The following is an 18,743-nucleotide window of genomic DNA, read 5'->3' on the forward strand; positions in this document are numbered from 1 at the left end:
CAGTCCCTCTCACGAGGCCAGGGTTCAGGCTGCAGTGGAGTTCCTCTTGTCTTGGCTGTGGCGTTACTTGTCTTGAGATTTGTTCCTAGTGTATAGCTTTGAAGCTAGAACCTTTTCATCCACCATGCAAGATGGGAATTTATGAAGTAAAGCAAATTATGTGTTCTATGACACTTCATCCCTAAGTATTTCAGCATACATCTATGAAAACTGAAGAAGGGCATTTATACTAGCAGTTACAATACCCACCTCCTGCACCTAGATTCAGTTCCAAACTCTAGCTTGTCACTCTAGCTTCATGGTTATGCAAACAATAAGAGGCACTGATGATGGTGATGGTTCAGGTAATCGGATTTTACTTGTGTGGGGAGACTGGGATTGAGTTCCTGCTGCCAGTTTCAGCCCAGCCCATTCTCATCCTTTGCAGGCCTTATGGAGTGAGCCAGAAGATGAGATCTTGTGCCTAATATGTGCTTTCTCTCTGTTTTCCACATTTTTTAAAACAAATTGAGAGTATTTTCCTTTAAACTGATGATTGCTGTTGTCTAATTCTCATTTTGTATTCAAATTGCTTTGGTTGTCCTTAAAATAACTTTTGTAGCTGGTTTGTTCAAAAGCAGGACTCGGTTAAGGTCCATACATCATTGTTGGTCATTTTCCCCTTCCCACTTTGTGACAATACTGACTTGCTTAAGAGGTCATTACCTGCATGCCATACCTTATGAATTTGTCCAGTTAATCAGTGCATTAATTTGTTTCTCCATTCTCTTTATTTCTTGTGGCTCCAGATTAGTAAACTAACCTTTTCACTAATTCATGATTTTAAAAAAAAACCTAGGATACTGTAAAGGCAATTCTGTTAAATTCATAATGTACCCTAACACCAGAATATTTGATGATCCTATGATTAGTGCTGTTAAATGACAGGTTCAAAAATTTGGGACAAAGTAATGAAAACTTTATGCTTCTATTAGAAGTTATCTTTCATTAAAAGTTGCTCTTAGTTACCAACATATAATCAATGAAACTTTGATTCCACAGAAATGCCTAGTACCCTATCGTTTGACCTAATAAATTTAACCTCCGTTAATGATCTTTGCCTATGTTAAATTTCAATGTGAAGATTACAAAATGGTGATTTTTCTGAATCTCTTTTAGCAAGGGTGCTCCGTAGAAGAGCATTCTGGAAGTTGCTGCTTTAATTACAAACAGAAGCATTGGAATGTTTCTTAGGCTTCAAATAATTGTCTTTCCTTGCTAAGGTCAGAACACCTGAACTCATGGTGGCAGCTCTAGTAAAAACATGCACTACATCATCTTTATTCCAACTTGTGAAGTGTGTTGACATTATACTGTCTTTATTATTATTATTATTATTATTATTATTATTATCATTATGCCAAGGGAAAAGAGAAATCATTTTTGGTATAAAGAATGAAAATTGAACTATTTGGGTATATTGAGATAATTGTGTAAAAAGAAGACCGAGTTTCAAATGGATTATTTCTTCATTACCTAGCACTTTATAATTAACTGTTGTTTTTTTTTTTTTTAATTTCAGGAAGCTGCCACTTTTGCTAGAGAGCAAGGCTTTGAGGTGAGTTAACCCACAATTGCACACTAAACAGATCCTAAAGGTTTTTTCTAGCTGATAATGAAGTTCTTTTGGACAGTGATTGATGTGCTATTATACTCTCAGAGCCTCGCAGCAGTTGCCATGGAAACTTGGCAGTCGTCATGGTTTCTTTGTTCTGCCAGCACAGTGTTATGACGCACTCTGCTAGGTCTGCACCCAACATCGCCTACAGATGTTATTTATTGAATTTTGAAAAGCCTCTTGGGAAGCCAAGAGGTTGGGCACGGTTTCAAGCTGCCTCTGCAGATATGGGGCCTGTCAGTTTGTTCAGTTAAAAAGCTACCTCATTAGCTGCATTACATTTCAGAAGGATTCACTGCTAAAGCAGTGGTGGAGCAAGACTAAATAATGAAATGTAATGTCGCTTAAATAATTTCAGCCTTATCACATGTAGATTATCATTATGCAAATTAATTTCCAAAAGGTTGTACTTTAACAGTTGTTAGGAAATGATAAACTTAAATCATACCCATATAAATTTCTTGTCTGAATCTCCCCCGCCCTTTTTTCTCATCCCCTTGCCCTCTCTGTCTTGGATAACATAAAATATACATAAATACTCTGAAAGAAAATATTGATAATTGGCTATAATTTTCAGGTCTTGATCCTGTTTTTATAATAGAAGTATTATCCTGTCAGGAATCAAAACTCCATGTGGTAGTTGTTGGCAGAATTAAGATAACAGTCAAGACCATGTTTTTATCTGTATAATATCCATCTCCCAACTGATTGTTAGAAAACACTGACTTCAGTCTGAACCCGGGTTAATTGACAGAGAATTAACTGGGTTTATGAGTCTTTTATGACTATGATATTTATTGAGCCAGAACTGTGTAAAGTGCTTTGTTCTACACAGCAATATGAAATGTACCATGATGGTAATATTTTAAAATTTGATCTGACTGGGGCTAGAAGATAGAAAGTCTTCTTATTTGAATACTTTGCCATCTAGAGAACTGTAAGCATTGATTAGATAGAATTAATAAGCTCACTTTGAACTCTTTAGAAAACAGTGTTACGTGAATTTCTGCTGGAACTATTATTTAAATATACTAAAGGCAGATTGCATTATTGAGTAACAAAGCAATGTGTTATTGATGTCATAGGACTTGAACACCAGACACAGAGCTTCCTCTTTGTAGGGGAAGACAATGAGCATGTAGTGTAAATATTCTCATGCAAAATGTAAAATGAATGTACAGTAGAGTCACATGTAGAAAAGGTATTTACAAGCTTTTGTACTCTAAGTTTTAAAAATATTTATTACTTATTTGAAAGGCAAAGCAGTATAGAGACAAGGAGAAATGGGGAGAGAGAGCTTCCGTTTATTGGGTCAGTCTCTACAGATAAAATAACAGCCAGGTCTGGGCTAGGCTGAAATCAGGAGTCAGGGACCTTCATGGCACGAGCCCAAGCACTGGGGGCCATCCTCTGCTGCCTGCCGGGCACGTTAGCAGGAAGCTGAATCAGAAGCCTAGAATTAGCAATCTTGAGTCAGACACTTCCTTACGAGATGGGGCTTAGTCTTACACCAAATACCTGTCTCTTTTTCTCAAATTTAAATTGTACTTTTTATTTTCTCAGACTGATAATCAATACAAAATGTCATCAAAGGATCTTCGATTTAAAGGTCAAGCATTTTGGTCCCAAGAATATGAATAAATGTCTCAGTCATTAAGTTTAACTAATATTCCGAAGCTTGAGTTTTTCTTTTTTCATTTATTTTTAGCTTTTCTTCTTATTCTTTGAAAGGCAGAAAGACTGAAAGAGACAAAGATAGACAGAATCATCTTCTGCTTCATTTCCCTCAAAGCCAGGAGTCAGGAACTCAGTCCAGATCTCCCTTAGGAGCAAGAACTCAAATAAAACCATCATCGGCTGCCTCACTGAGTGTACGTTAGCAGGAAACTAGAACCAGGAGCAAATCCAAGGCTCAAACCCAGACATTCCAGTATGATATGCAGGCATCCCAAACCTCAAGTTGAGCAGGGTGTTGAATGCCTGCCCCGATGTTAAGCTTTAATGTTAAAAATTGAATGTTGATAAATCAAAATTCTCTACAGATGAAAGCTTGTGTAATATAGATGTATATCCTGCCCGTTTATTATGTTACCATTAAAAGCATATTAAAATATCCAAGTTTTCAGATTCTTAAAAATAATTTGTTGCACAACATTATCATGACCTGGTAGGACCTACATAATTATTTTTTTTAAATTATTAAATCTAATTCACCCTTTTGCTCCCTTGTACTATTTGCTCTGAATATGCCTGGTTTACCTTTAGATTTAACAACAAACTGTGCTTTCTATATTCTGCTGACCAATGCTGCCTTAACCTTTCCATTAGTTTTTATTTAATGATTCCAGATCTGTTTCTTTTTGCTACAAATCTGCCATAATTTATTACAGCCTATATAAAAAGTGATGTTGATTATAATTGCATATCTTATTACCTCCTGACACAGCAAAACTGCGCCATCAGTGATATTGACAGAGATATGTTAGATTAGATGAAGCTAATGCTGTCTTGACATGTTCCTTCACGGGTTCCCAAAGATATTAAAACCATGAGTATTTAAATAAGATACGATCCACATATAGAACACTACCTAGAGAAATTCAGTGATTCTGTAATGTAATTAAGTCTTTCCTCAGTTCATTAGATAGATATGCAAAAGCCTAAGTTTGGAATTTGATATTCCTAAGAATAAAACAAATAGATCACTTTACCTGAACATTTTTCTGTTGATGGAAATGTATGAATGTCCTCAACTCTAGTACGACAAACTAAACAAAAATTTGTATTTTATCCTCCGCAACTTTAATATTGCCTCTACATTTAGAGCATGAATGAGAAGACAGAAATAAGATTATTAAAAGAATGGAAAGGTGAGCAGTTTCCTACCCTCATGTTGTATTATAAATCTCAGTAAGTTCCCCAAGTCACTGAGTGCTGTCCCTAGTGATCTGTCTGCTGACAGACCAATCCAGATATGTGTAAAAATAACCAGTGTTTATTCATCAGAAGATATCCTCAGTGACATTGTTTGTTATATTCTGGCTAGCTTCTCTGCAAATTTTAGATAATCTTTAGATTTTTTTTTTTAATCTTAAATCTTTAAAAAAAAATCTTAAATCTTTAAAATGAATTGGGCAATTTTCAGTAAGAAGCAGCAGCTTAGGAGGGCACTGGAGAATGAGATAAAAACTGCAGCCAGGCAGAGCACAAAGTGGAAGAGAGAGGAGATATATATATATATATATGATGGAAAATTGCATAGTGCCTGATTTAAATGACAGCCCTGCTAAGAATTTAAAATGACAATTCTTGGGGTAAAAAGTTTCTCATAAGGCCTTTTATTATTCTTGCAAAACTGTTCAGACTGCAGTGTGTTTTTAAATCTGCCTTATCCTGAGCTGAACTGATTAAAGGTTTGTTATTTTTAGAACCTAAATAAAAATAAGGTGCTTCATGTCTCACTGCGAAGCCTTTTCAAAACTATTGAAAATTGACTTTAAAAATAAGTTTTTAAAAAAAGCCTCCAAAACCCAAGTAAAGATTCTATGTGTTTTGTTGTCTCTGCAATAGAGGGTATGTGCCGAATATAGATAATTCATACCTTCTTTATTGGATCAATTATTCAGTTTTACTACAAGCAGCAAATTTTTATGTAATTCTTTAATTATTCTCCCCCTAGAGAAACAAAATCATCTTTTCCCTTTTTCCTACTTGCCACACAGCCTTTGAGAGATTCCCAGACATGGGATCTGTTTCTGAGTGGTGAGCACTCTGTCATCTTATTCCACAGAGAGAGAAATGTACGGAACTATGCTACACAAAACACCCATCACTAACTGTATATGGCTATTTAAATTAAGATTAAATACAACTTAAAATCTAGTTCATTAGTTGTATTGGGACATTTCAAGTATACTCTAGACTCTCTAGTGAATGAGCACTTTGTTGGGCTGTTTGGATGGCAGGCATACACATCCTCACGGAAAATTCCATTGATGAGCCCTAGATAGCAGATCTAAGGGGAGTAATCAAGAGATGTTGGTTCCCAGGAAATTCCACAAGATGACTCTAAGACTCTTGTTTTCATTTTAAATGTAAAGAATTGAAGGGACAATCACAAAGCATTTTTGAAAACCAGACACCAAGTCAGATCCTCCTGGCAAAGAGAATGTATTACTGCTTTTCTAGGTAACTGATCCCAATAAAGGAAAACTTTACAGCAGTTAGATGATGGCAGGGAGATAAGATAATCTTCTGATTCTGTTGATTTAATTGTTTGCTCATTCAACAAATATTTACTGAGCTTTCACAGAGTGCCTGGCACTCTGGCAGCCTGAAGACAAGGTAGCAATGACCAGAGGGTGTATTGTGAAATGGAGAGTGTGGGAAGGCTCCCTGTTTCACTTACGATGACCATGGGATGACTCTGAAAAAGTAAAGCTAGAAAATACAAATATCTAATGGTGACCAAAAAATCCAATCAAGGGAACAAATCTTCAAGAGAACAAGAACATAAAGGCCCCAAAATAAGAAAGGACATAATGTGCTGTGAACTCCAGCAACTGGCAGCAGGCCAAGGTGACTGCATTGGAGTGAAAGAGCAAGAGGGAGCGGGAGATCAGGCTGAAAACTGACACGTCATGCAAGTACAGAGCGCCATAATTGAGAGCAGTTTGCATTGGAAAACAAAACAGAAAATGCTATGGTGTGGGAATACAGCAATTGAAGTTCCGCAAGAATAGGTAGATTCTGACGGATTTGGAGCTTCTTTTCTTTTTTTTATGGTGTTTGTGTCACAAGCATGTTAAAAATGGAGTGAAGAGAATGTATTCTTTAGTTTAAAAGACACTACTGTTTTTTAGGTATGTGATCATGCCTGACAAAACATAATTTCCTTACTTTAAATTTTGAGACAGTTTGTTATGAAATGCTTCACAATTTATTACACCTTTCCTAATATGTCATTAATGCATTGAATACTCAGACAAAGCTTAGGAGGTCAGTAGGGCATCTGTTTACCATATCAGGTCAGCAGATTAAAAAAAAGCTACATGACTTACTCAGATCTCCTGTCTGAAACATAATGGGGCCAGTACCAGAGATTAGCTAAATCTTGTTCTCTCTACTATAAGCTGCACTGCTTTCTCTCTTACATCTGTCTAATTGGAAAGGAGATTTGATTTCAAAATGACCTTGAAAAATGAGAAATACCTTGAAACTCAAAAATAGAAATTTGTTGGGGGTGAAATACAAAGTAAAATAGTTAAGAATAAATAGAAATTTATTTAGAAATTTAAATAAATTAAACAAATTTAAATAGAAGATCAGGAATGACTTGTAAATGTGGCATATAAATGAGTTAAACATGTTACAGTTTTGTGATAATTAAAAAAAACTGGTGGAATTCAAGAAGCAGTACCTCTGTGAATAGCACGGAATAGTGCGTAACAGTACTATTGGTCCCTGGAATCAGATATGGTGGATACTAGCTCAACCAACTACTTGTTATTTGTAACTGACATCAATTACTTCTCCATCCTCAGTTTCTTGATCTAGAAACTAAGATACATATTTCTACAACTGCTGACCACTTAAGACCTGTGTATCTCAGTCATAGCTCTGTTGTATGAACTTTCTTCTTATCCTCCCCTCTTTTCATCTTTCCTCCCTTCTCAAATATTATAATTGAATTCTTAGTACTCAGAATTCCTTTCTGTAATTTAGGATCCCACGTACCGTTCTCTTGTCTGCTTTATTCAGTCTGTGACAGGTTCTCATTCTTTCCTTGTTGTTCACAACCTATGACACACTTGAGTCCTGACCAGTCATTTTGTAAAATGTTCCTCAGTTTGAGTTTATCCGCTGTTGTCTCATGATAAAGTTGAGATTATGCTTTTTGACTGGAAAGCTACAGAATTGGGGTGCCCTTCTCAATGCACCTTTATCAGGGAGGTACATGGTGTTAACACTGTCTCACTGTTGGTAGCGTTAACCTTAACCACTGCGTGGAAGTGGTGTTTTCCAGTGTGTTGTCTGAAAAGATGTTGATTTTCCTTTATAATTACTAAGTATGTTGGAGTACATCTTTTGGAGCTATGTACATATCCTATTAAATACATTAGTTTTGTGTATCACTAAATTGATCATTGGGCTAGGATGGTATCGGTCAGCTTTCTCCACTTCAACATTGCTGTTTTTCCTTATTTGCAAGTATCTTGGGGGAGATTACATTGAAAATTCTTTAAGAATATTGTTTTTCTTCAACTGCTTTTCTTCATTGCTCCCCATATCTTTTATTTGGAATATTTTTTCAGTTTTGTCTGTAAGGAAATTCAACTTTAATAAGCTTTGTTAACATGCTGAAGGTCACACAAATATTAAGTTTAGGTTTATCATATTCTTCAGTTCCTTGTGATTTCATTGTTCTGTTATAATGTGTGAGTTTAAGTGTGAAGGAGAAGACCTAAAGAGAAGGAAAAATATTGTAGAACTACAAATATGTATCTTTGGGAGAATAAAATTGAGGTTTTGAGCAAACTTTTTGTGCTGAATGAGAATCAACTGTTGTATGCAAGCAAAGATTCCTCAAGGCATTGTGAGAAATTTATATTAGGTACTTACTAACAGTGATGCCAGAGCGACTGGCAAAGGGATTTTGTATCAAATGTGGCTATGGATACAAATAGAATGAAGTTTGCATAAATTTGGCAAGATTTATGTTTTGTTATTTGGAAAGCTTATTTTGGTTTTGAATTGCCATTTTGATAGTATTTGAGACAATAATTTCTATCATGAAATTACCAGGCTGCCATTAGGGTTAGTAAAAAGCCACCATGGTTTCTGTTATTAACTTATTCTGTATACACCTTGAAGAAAGACTTCCTTTAAAAAAGTCTGGTGTATGCATAATACTCTGTTCCCAAGAAATAGTGATTCTGCCATTCGCCTTTAATAAATTGATTATGCTTAATTGTGAACTAAAAATCTGATAGTAACACCGTTTCTACTAAGGAAGTTGGCACATTATCCATAGGCCATTTTCATTAAATGTTGTAACTTGCTTTAAGGAGTGTCAACAGTGTTATTTTATGGCATTTTATGATCCTTTCAACTGTTACTAGTCGTTCTGAGAGTTTCTCTAAAAACGTAGAAAAATGTCTCCTCTGATCTGATTTCAGGCTTAGTTGTGTTCTAAAATAAGCAACCAAAAGCAGAGTAGTCAGCATGTTTGAAAGGTCAGCATCATTGTCCTACCAGTGCCTGTTCTTTTCAGAAATAAAAGTTATATGAAAATCATCGTATTAAGATATCAGAAGCTGAGCTTCATTTATTATCTGGAATTTCTCTAGTATTTAATAAACTAACAACATAAAAATATTTCTCTGCACGTTCTTACACTTTGAAAAGTGTCTTAGTTGCTAACTTTTTTTTAAGATATATTCTTTTTTTTATTGGAAAGACAGATTTATAGAGAGAAGGATAGACAGAAAGATCTTCCATCTACTGGTTCACTCCCCAAATGACCATAGCATCTGAACCTGAACTGATCCGAAGCAAGGAGCCAGGAGCTTTTTCCCAGTCTTCCACATGAGTGCAGAGTCCCAAGGCTTTGGGCCGTCCTCGACTGCTTTCCCAGGCCACAAGCAGGGAGCTGGAAGGGAAGTGGAACAGCCAGCGCATGAACCGGTGCCCACATGGGGTCCTGGTGCGTGCAAGACAAGGACTTTCCAGGCCCAGTTGCTAACATTTTTAACCATTATAAAATATGATTTATCTGCTTTACTTTAACTTTTCTGTCCTAGTTATACGATTTTCTCCTATATGTACTCTATCTTTTATTTTTGTCATATATATAGTCATATGTATATATGTACCCTCTGATACATATTTGTTTCTCCATAACCATTTGAACTTTGCATGGTTACAGAGCAAACTAGCATCAGAACTCAAACCAAGGATAGTTTTAGAGGTCTGCTGAATACAGAGATGGGTTTTCACACAATCAAAAATAGTTAAGAACACATTCTAAAAATTGTGCCTTTTGCTCAATAGTGAGATTTCAAGTTAGAATATTCATGATGTAAAATTTCATGGCCTGTGTAGTGTGAAAAACAACATCAGGGTTTTAGGGCTTAATCTGTAATTTTAAAAACTTTTATCATTTTTAAGCAAAATTATGTCTTTCTGGGAAAGAGCACTTTCTTTAATTTTTTTTCTTTCCCGCTAACACATAATAGTATAAGGTGTTAGCTTTTCCTTGTTTCATTCACTCCTTTGAAAAATTTGACATTATACCCAAAATATTTCTGAAGTTACACAGTTGTTCTATACATCTCTAAAGCAATTTATTATTTTTAAGAATATCTCTCTAGTTGGAAATTTGAAAACTCATTTCATATTAGCTTGTTTGAATGAGTTATTGTTAGTTTTTTTTAAAGTATGACATAAGTTGTATTTCCTTTCAAAAATATTGCGGAACATTTATAGATGAAGTATAGTATCAGTGCCAGCATTATGGCATAGTGGCTGAAGTAACTTGAGTATACCATATGGGCACCTGTTTGTGTCCCTGCTGCTCTACTGTCAGTCCAGCTGTCTGCTAATGGCCTGGGAAGAGCACCAGAAGATGGGTCAAGTGCTTGGGCCCTGCCATTCATGTGGGAGACCTGTAAGAAGCTCCTGGCTCCTGGCATTACCTTGGCCTATCTCTGGCTATTGTGGCTGTCTGTGGAGTGGACCAGTAGTTGGAAGATACTTCTCTCTTTCTCTCTTTTTCTCTCTCTTCCTCTCTCTCCCTCCCTCTCCTCTGTCCTTCCTCCCTTTTCTCTTTCTTTCCCTCTCTTAAACGCTGGCTTTCAAATGAAAAAAATAAGTCTTGTTAAAGATTTTTTTAAAAGATTTATTTATTTATATTGGAAAGGCAGATTTACAGAGAGAAGGAGAGCGAGGGAAAGCTTTTCTGTCCACTGGTTCACTTCCTGAATAGCCACAACAGCCAGAGCTGAGCCAGTTCAAATCCAGGAACCAGGAGCTGCTTCTGGGTCTCTCACATGGGTACAGGATCTCAAGACTTTGGACCGTGTTCTGCTGCTTTCCCAGGCCACAAGCAGGGAGCTGGATGGGAGGTGAAGCAGCCAGGGTACAAACCAACACCTATATGGAGTCTCAATGCTTGCAGGTAGAGGATTAGCCAGTTGAGCTATTGGCATTATTTCCCCAGTAAGTCTTTCGAAAAAAATTTTATAGCCCCTCAGATTTGCATCATAACAATATTGAAAGTCTGGTAGATGACAGCACAGAGCAAATAAGATGTATCGGAAATATAAAAATTTTGCATATTGATAACAGGTTTCTTAGAAGTCATGCGATTCTTTTGATTTTTGTATATGAATGATTTTTTAGTTATCTGTTAATAGAAATTCAGATGGCTTGTTTGATGATCACCAGCACAATTGTTTGCCTGCTAATAAAATTTTTGTTTACTGGTGCTTACTAAGAGTTCTTTCCTCTTTTCTATTTATAGACTAAAGACATTAAAGAGATAGCCAAAAAGACACAAGCCCTGCCGAAAGTGAACTCCAAGAGGCACCGAATTGTGATCTTCACCCAAGGGAGAGAGGACACCATCATGGCTACAGGTAGGCATGGGAACTGTGTGAGAAATACAGTGTGTTGGAGGTTAACATTTATTACAAAATCCTGTATTCTTCCTATTAATGTATAGCCATGTACCTTTCACAGTTTCTTAGTATTCGTATGTTCTATTTCAGCACAAAAATAGTTTATCTTCAGAAAGATGATTTGTTAAAATTCAGTTGAATAAACCACTTTGGTATAGTTTATTTGTTTTGAAATTTTGGAGACTGTGTCAGTCTATAAATGTCTTTCTCTAAACAAGAAGGAATATAATTAACTTGTGAAATACTGCACCAGAATAAATTTATTCAGTTATGAACAAATAAAATCCAAAAATAAGTTCCTTCCTCCGTTTTTCCTTCAAGAAAAAAATCTCGGTTCTGTGATTACTCAGTCATCTATTTTATAGCACTTATAGAAATCAAATAAGAATTTCATGAGTAAACAAGTCTGTTATTGATCGGGGTCATTACTATTGTCAATATTATAGTGCCTGTTATTAAAGTAAAAATATAAGCATTTCATTGGTTTTAAACTGCTTGAATCATGCAGTTTAAAACCAATTGATTAAGCAATGATTTCTGTTAATTGTAGTAATTATTACCTTTGAGTTTTTTCAATACTCTCCTGAAGACTGAAGTATAAGGTACAAACCTTAAAGATCTGATTGGGAAATGAAATTAACACCCATAAAATATAAGCACAAAATAAAGGATATTCACAGTTACTCTTTTAGAATTTTTAAGTATTGCTTACATAATTGAGAGGACTTCATGCTCTTGTGGACCTCTGAGGGCCTCCAGTTAGTGTGCGAAGGGTCAGGTATGGAGGAAGATGGGTGGGACAAATGTTTTGGTTCCTTTTCTTTGTTTTTTTTTTTCTCCTGTGTCCTCAGGGGGATAGGGAAGGAAGCTGCTCCTTGTCCTCAAACTACATCGCATACCCCCCCAACACCAGCTTTTGCATACACTGGCAGGCAGTGTGCAATGCTACTGAGCCTAGTGTAGGTCTCCCACGTGGATGGATGCCTTGGCCTGACCCAGATATACTCAACAGTTTCCCTCCTCTAAGTCACCCAATCTCAGTTCCCTCGCCAATCTGAGTGCAATGGTCTGGTCCATGGACGTCCACAGAAGTTACTCCTTACCTGTCAAACATGCCCTCAGTGACCCCCCACTCCAGCATGTCCCCAGACCCCCATCCCTAGACAATCTACAGCCCTCCCGTCCCCCACCTCCTGCCACCACCCTGTCATGCAGCATGCCTGGGGGCCAAGGTGGCATGTCCCAGCCCAATGGGACCTAGTGTTCCTCACATTCCATGCATGTTAAATGTATGTGGGAAATAGAATAGAATAGAATAGAATAGAATAGAATAGAATAGAATAGAATAGAATAGAATAGAATAGAATAGAATAGAATACTAGCACACTGATATAGTTAACACAGATTTGGCATTAACCACACCCGGAATACCCACCAGCTATTGACTGCTTTTCTCCCAGAGGTCTAACACTACCTAGGTACAAAGCAACCCAGGCAGTTGCTTATACCTGGGGTAGTTACTCTTTATTGGTACAAACCCTATGGGTTGTACTGGCTCGAACACTGTCAGTGAATCTTGAAAAAAAATTATAAGCAATATAAAGTCAATTTGGATCAAATTAAATATATAAAGTTTAGAAAGAGTCCAAGATGAAATCATTTTTCAAATGTTGGGAGGAAGTAGCCCCCAAAATCATTGATTCTATCTTTGTTATTTTAGGACTGTCTGAAGGAGCATTTAGAGGTTTTTCTTCACACTAATTCAGTGAACAGTAGACAGTGAAGGGAAATATTGATGAAGTGAAACTGGTCATGAGGTGTTGATTGTTCAAATTGGCCAAAGGATATATTTGGGATCATTTTCCTGTTTTGTCCACTTGTGTATAGGTTTGAAATTTTTTGTAATTAAAACTTTCAGAAAAGTTTAAAAGAATTATAAAGATGATTTGAGGAAACTAAATAGCTTTCCCAGAATTCGTTGATATTTTGCTAACCTTGATTTCTAGGAAAGCTTTAAAGAAGAACAATCTGGTCACAGAGGATTATCAAAGCAAAGTGACCTGTTACTGTGTTATCTTTTATTGTTGTAGCAGGAAAAGCCATCCTGTCAATTTGTAGAAAAGGGAGAAGAAATAAACCATGAAAAGAATATGTCTGCACTGGGATATGCTATGCTACACCAACCTATTCCTTTCTTAGCACTGAATCATTTAGAAATGTGAAGGCTGTTCAGGCTTCTTATAGGAACTGTAGTACTACCTTCACACTCATGTAGTGCTGTTTTGGTTGCTCATACATTTTAACCAGTATCTTCCTCATTGTGAGTTTCCATAATTTTCCCAAAATTGAAAGCCTTCCTACCTTTTGACTGAATTTGCATGTGAACTCATTTTATTCTTTATTAAGTCTATTAAATCATACTTAGGAATGCTTACAAGTAGGAATTTATTTGAGGAAAGACACTGGTTAATCTTTGCTGTTCCTACCATATGAAAATGAACTTAAATTAGAGGATGCATGATATCTGCAATGCATGATAAATACAAGATGGATAGAGAATCTGTTCAGTGGTGTCAGCTACAAAGGCAAACATGATAAATGTTAATGCAGTTTTGAGCCCTGGGATAAGCTATTCAGTGCACAAGCATAGCTGAATCTCTTTGCTGTGTTGTTATTCATGGCAGCCAAATAAATGTCAATAATAAAAGAGAATTAAAGATTTTCATTTCCCAGAGGCAGTCCTCTAATACAGCTTGATCTTTCATTTCATTTGTAATTCGTTCTCATGTCAGGATGCAATCATTCGCCAGGCTCTGGGTGTCATGTTAAGTCATTTAATAATGATTAAGAACATAAAAATGCTTGGCCTGTGGGGCAATTCACAGAAGAGATGCCAATTTGTTATTGTTTTCCCTCCTTTCCTCTTGAATATGGATCAGCTTTTTCCCACCTACTAGCATTAAAATACTAATGGAAGATAGGGAGGAAAGTGTCCCTTAATTTACCATAAGTGACATTCCAGAATGGCACAAAGCAGTGCTAACACACTTTTTAAAACACTAATTAGAAAGCATTGTGCCTTAAACCTCACACTGTAGAGCATTTTTAAATGATCACACTGTGAAGTTGGTAACATTTAACAATAAAGTAACAAAATCAGTTTCCTTGGTATTTTATTCTAGAGACCAATCTCCTTTTGTGGTATCTATAAACCACTTCCTCTTGTTTATAAATTTAATGCTTTAAATTCTTTTTATTTACATAGTTTGCAGATCTGAAGTCTTTTCTACTCAGCCTGTTGTGTTAATTTATCCCACTTTGAGGTTGGGTTTCCATCCAGCCTAGAAGTTCTGTTACGTATCAGTCACTTTTCCAGTGCTTACAAGCTGATTGAGTTATAAAATCCTTCTGCAGGGAGGGCTGGGTCCTAGAGAATATTAAGAGTAATATAGGGCCCAGCGGCATGGCCTAGCGGCTAAAGTCCTCGCCTTGAAAGCCCCGGGATCCCATATGAGCGCCGGTTCTAATCCCGGCAGCTCCACTTCCCATCCAGCTCCCTGCTTGTAGCCTGGGAAAGCAGTTGAGGACGGCCCAATGCATTGGGACACTGCACCCGCGTGGGAGACCCGGAAGAGGTTCCAGGTTCCCAGCATCGGATCGGCGCACACTGGCCCGTTGCGGCTCACTTGGGGAGTGAATCATCGGATGGAAGATCTTCCTCTCTGTCTCTCTTCCTCTGTGTATATCTGGCTGTAATAAAAAATGAATAAATCTTTAAAAAAAAAAAGTAATATAGATCCAGGGCCCAGCACAATAGCCTAGTGGTTAAAGTCCTTGCCTTGCATGCTCCAGAATCCCATGTGAGAGCCCATTCATGGCCTAGCTGTTCCACTTCCCATCCAGCTTCCTGCTTGTGGCCTGGGAAAGCAGTAGAGGTTGACCCAAAGCCTTGGGACCTTGCATCCTGGATGGAGGACCCAGAAGAAGCTCCTGGCTTTGGATCAGCTCAGCTCTGGCCATTGCAGCCACTTGGGGAGTGAACCAGCAGATGGAAGATCTTTGTCTCTCCTTCTCTCTGAAAATCTGCCTTTCCAATAAAAATAAATACATCTTTAAAAAAGTAACGATGCAAAATACAAAATAACCTTTAAAAATAAACATAGCAATAGACTAAGCAATCCTACATATGTCCAAAGGGGTTGAAATCAGCAACTTCAGTTGTTAGGTGCACACCAACGTTTATAGCATTATTCACAAGAGCCTGAAAGAGGAAGCAACCTGAGTTTACTGTGAAAGATAAATGAATAAAAAATAGAGATGTAGATAAGGATATAGATAGATAATGGAATATGATTTGGCCTTGAAAAGAGAGACAGTCTGACTCACGGTACTATTCTGGGTAAAACCTGATGATAGTATAAGTGTAAAAGGCAAGGCATGGTAGAATAAACATGATTTATATTTCATAAGTATGATCCTCTTTATGTGAGATACTTAGGAGTAGTCAAATTCATACCAACATACAATTAAATAGTGACTGCTAGGGGCTAGAGGAAAAGTCAGTGAGAAGTTACTCTTTGATGACTGTGGAATGACAGTTAGATGAAAAGGATCGTGTCAGTTTTGATCCTTTTAATAAAGGTCGAACAAACCTGGTTAGTAGCATGAGAGGATTTATACCTGTGTCTATAAACTTATATTAAAATCTGAACTAAAGAAATTCTTTACTATTTGACAACTACTAATGAGGTCTTCCTATGTTAGTATCTTATTATATTGAGGACTGTAGTAAAAATTATCATGATTATATATTCATATATAGGGGTTTACAGAAAGTTTGTATTTTTCTAAGTTTCTGAACTAAATGTATCACTAACACCTGGAAATAGCAACTTGACCTGTTAGGAAATGAAAACTGCATTTCACACAGTGGCTCATAATCAGTCAAATAGGTCCACTGAAGAGTAGGTTGTAAATTTTTCTTTTCTCAATCCCCTCATAATTCTTTCTAGGCTGCTTGAGATGTAGTTTTTAAAAGAGACTTATTTATTTACGGATTTGACGGGGCCAGTGGCCCAATGGATAACATCTCTGGATATGGATCAGATTATTTGTGTATTTGAAAGAGCTACAGAGAGCGTGTGTTCATGTGCTATTTCAGTCCAGTTGAAATGGCTAGAGCTGGTCAGTCCTGGAAGTTTCTTCCAGGTCTCCCCTCCCACATAGGCTCAGGGACCCAAACACGTGAACTTTTTTCTTTTGCTTTTCTAGGTGCGTTAGCAGGGAGATGGATAAGAAATGTAACAGCAAAGACTTAAACTAGCACCCGTATGGGATACCGGTGCCACAGGCAGCTGCTTTACCTGTTACACCCTGACCCAGTGAAATGTAGTTTTATGCAAAGGGAGGAAATATAGTTATCAGAGATTTTTAACTTGTCTACTTAAAAGCAGCCTCCCCTCAATGTGATGTATCCCTGTGTGGAATATTAGAAAATACATCCTCAAGATGGGGTGTGAGAATGCAGGTGAAAAGGTCTGGTAGGTAGTGTAGAGTTAGATAGTTAGTGGAAAAAATCCTGTAAGGGATCCTTTAGTGCGGTCCACTTCTCACTCCAAGAGTCATTGTGTTAGTTGTTATGATAATGTTGCCTCAGTTTTTGTGATCTATGACATGATGGAAACAGAACCTTTTACAGCTAAGCATCTGCTTTTTTATCAAGTCAACCCTAGGTTTATCCTTCTCTTTCATAATCCTTGGACAAGTATCACAGACCCATCCAGTTTTACAGGCAGTCTGCAGATTATTTTAAATAGTCTCCTTCCTTTAAGTTGCATATAATTTAAAATAGTAGCATTGTAGTGTCTTTTGTCATTTCATTATAGACATATAAGTGGAGGCATTGAAGTAACTTGTCTTCATGTTCCTAGTCCTTAAAGAAATTCGTGGGCAGGAAACCCACACAGATACAGCCAAATAATCTTTGACAAAAAGACAAACGACAATCCAGGCAAATGGGAAGGTCTGTTCAATAAATGCTGTTGGGACAACTGGTTAATAGCCTGCAGAAACAAAAAAATAGATCCACATCTCTCACCATACGCTAAGATCAGATCTAAATGGATAACAGATCTAAACCTACATCCAGAAACCTTCAAACTTTTGGAAGAAAATGTTGGAAACACACTGGAACACTTAGGGGTAGGCCCTCACTTCCTAAAAAAGACTCCAAATGCAGTAGAAATCGAGACCAAAATAAACAATTGGGACCTCATCAAACTAAGAAGCTTCTGTACAGCTAGAGAAACAATCAACAAAGTAAAAAGGCAACCCACAGAATGGGAGAAGATCTTCGCACACGACATAGGTGATAGAGGGCTGATCTCCAGAATATACAAAGAGCTACAAAACAACCAAAATGTCAAAACAAACAAGCCACTCAAGAAATGGGCACGGGAAGTGGGCAGACACTTCACAAAGGAACAAACCCAAATGGCAAATAAACATATGAAAAAATGCTCAAGTTCCCTGGCAATAAGGGAAATCCAAATTAAAACATCAATGAGGTACCACCTAACGCCAGTAAGACTGGCCCACATGAATAAAAGCACCAACAACACTTGTTGGCGAGGTTGCGGGGAAAAGGGATCCCTACTCCACTGCTGGTGGGGCTGCAGGCTGGTACAGCCTCTATGGAAATCAGTATGGAGAATATTCAAACAACTCAAATTCAACATACCGTATGATCCAGCAATAGCACTCCTAGGAATATATCCAGAACACTTGTTTTATGAGAAACCAACATGCACTCCTATGCTCATAGCAGCACAATCAGTAATTGCAAAAACATGGAAGCAACCAAAATGCCCATCAACAGAGGACTGGATAAGAAAGCTATGGTACATCTACTCCATGGAATACTACTCAGCTATTAAAAAAAACAAAATGCAGTTCTTTGTGGCCAAATGGGCCAAACTGGAAACCATAATGCTAAGGGAAATGAGCCAATCACAAAAGGTTAAATACCACATGTTTGCCTTAATTTAAGATGATATGATGTTATGTATAACATGTTATGTTTTGAATGTTATATGTTGTGTATAAACTAAATTGAAGTATAGGTGAGGTGGTCACAGAGGGTGGCTGGGAACTCGCATTTACTTTTAACATATTGGTTACTCATTACTATGTCAATTAATTCCATAATGTAAATTTTTGCTGATGGTATGTTGGAGCTTTCAATTGACTGGGATGATACTCTGCTGGCTCTGTCTTCAGACCAGAGAGGGTATACCTAAGAAGCCGTTGAACTTGACTGGACAATAAGATGCTGGACTCTATGTTTGGTATACGCTTGCAATGGGGGAATCTCAACTGAACTTGAGCTGTGGTTATGCAACAAGGTG

At 37.2% G+C, this 18,743-nt stretch overlaps 1 protein-coding gene across 2 annotated transcripts in view; it reads left to right on the plus strand.

The window, feature by feature from the left end:
• The window catches only part of ADK (adenosine kinase), a 467,734-nt gene that overhangs the window by 365,068 nt on the left and 83,923 nt on the right, over positions 1-18,743 (plus strand). For both annotated transcript variants that reach the window (XM_004583503.3, XM_004583504.4), the window contains exons 8-9: positions 1,562-1,597; positions 11,181-11,295. In XM_004583503.3, the coding sequence (XP_004583560.1) occupies positions 1,562-1,597; positions 11,181-11,295 (151 nt within the window). The remainder of the gene's footprint in view (positions 1-1,561; positions 1,598-11,180; positions 11,296-18,743) is intronic.

The sequence above is a fragment of the Ochotona princeps genome, chromosome 13, assembly GCF_030435755.1.
Source record: "Ochotona princeps isolate mOchPri1 chromosome 13, mOchPri1.hap1, whole genome shotgun sequence".
In the NCBI taxonomy this organism is placed as follows: domain Eukaryota; kingdom Metazoa; phylum Chordata; class Mammalia; order Lagomorpha; family Ochotonidae; genus Ochotona; species Ochotona princeps.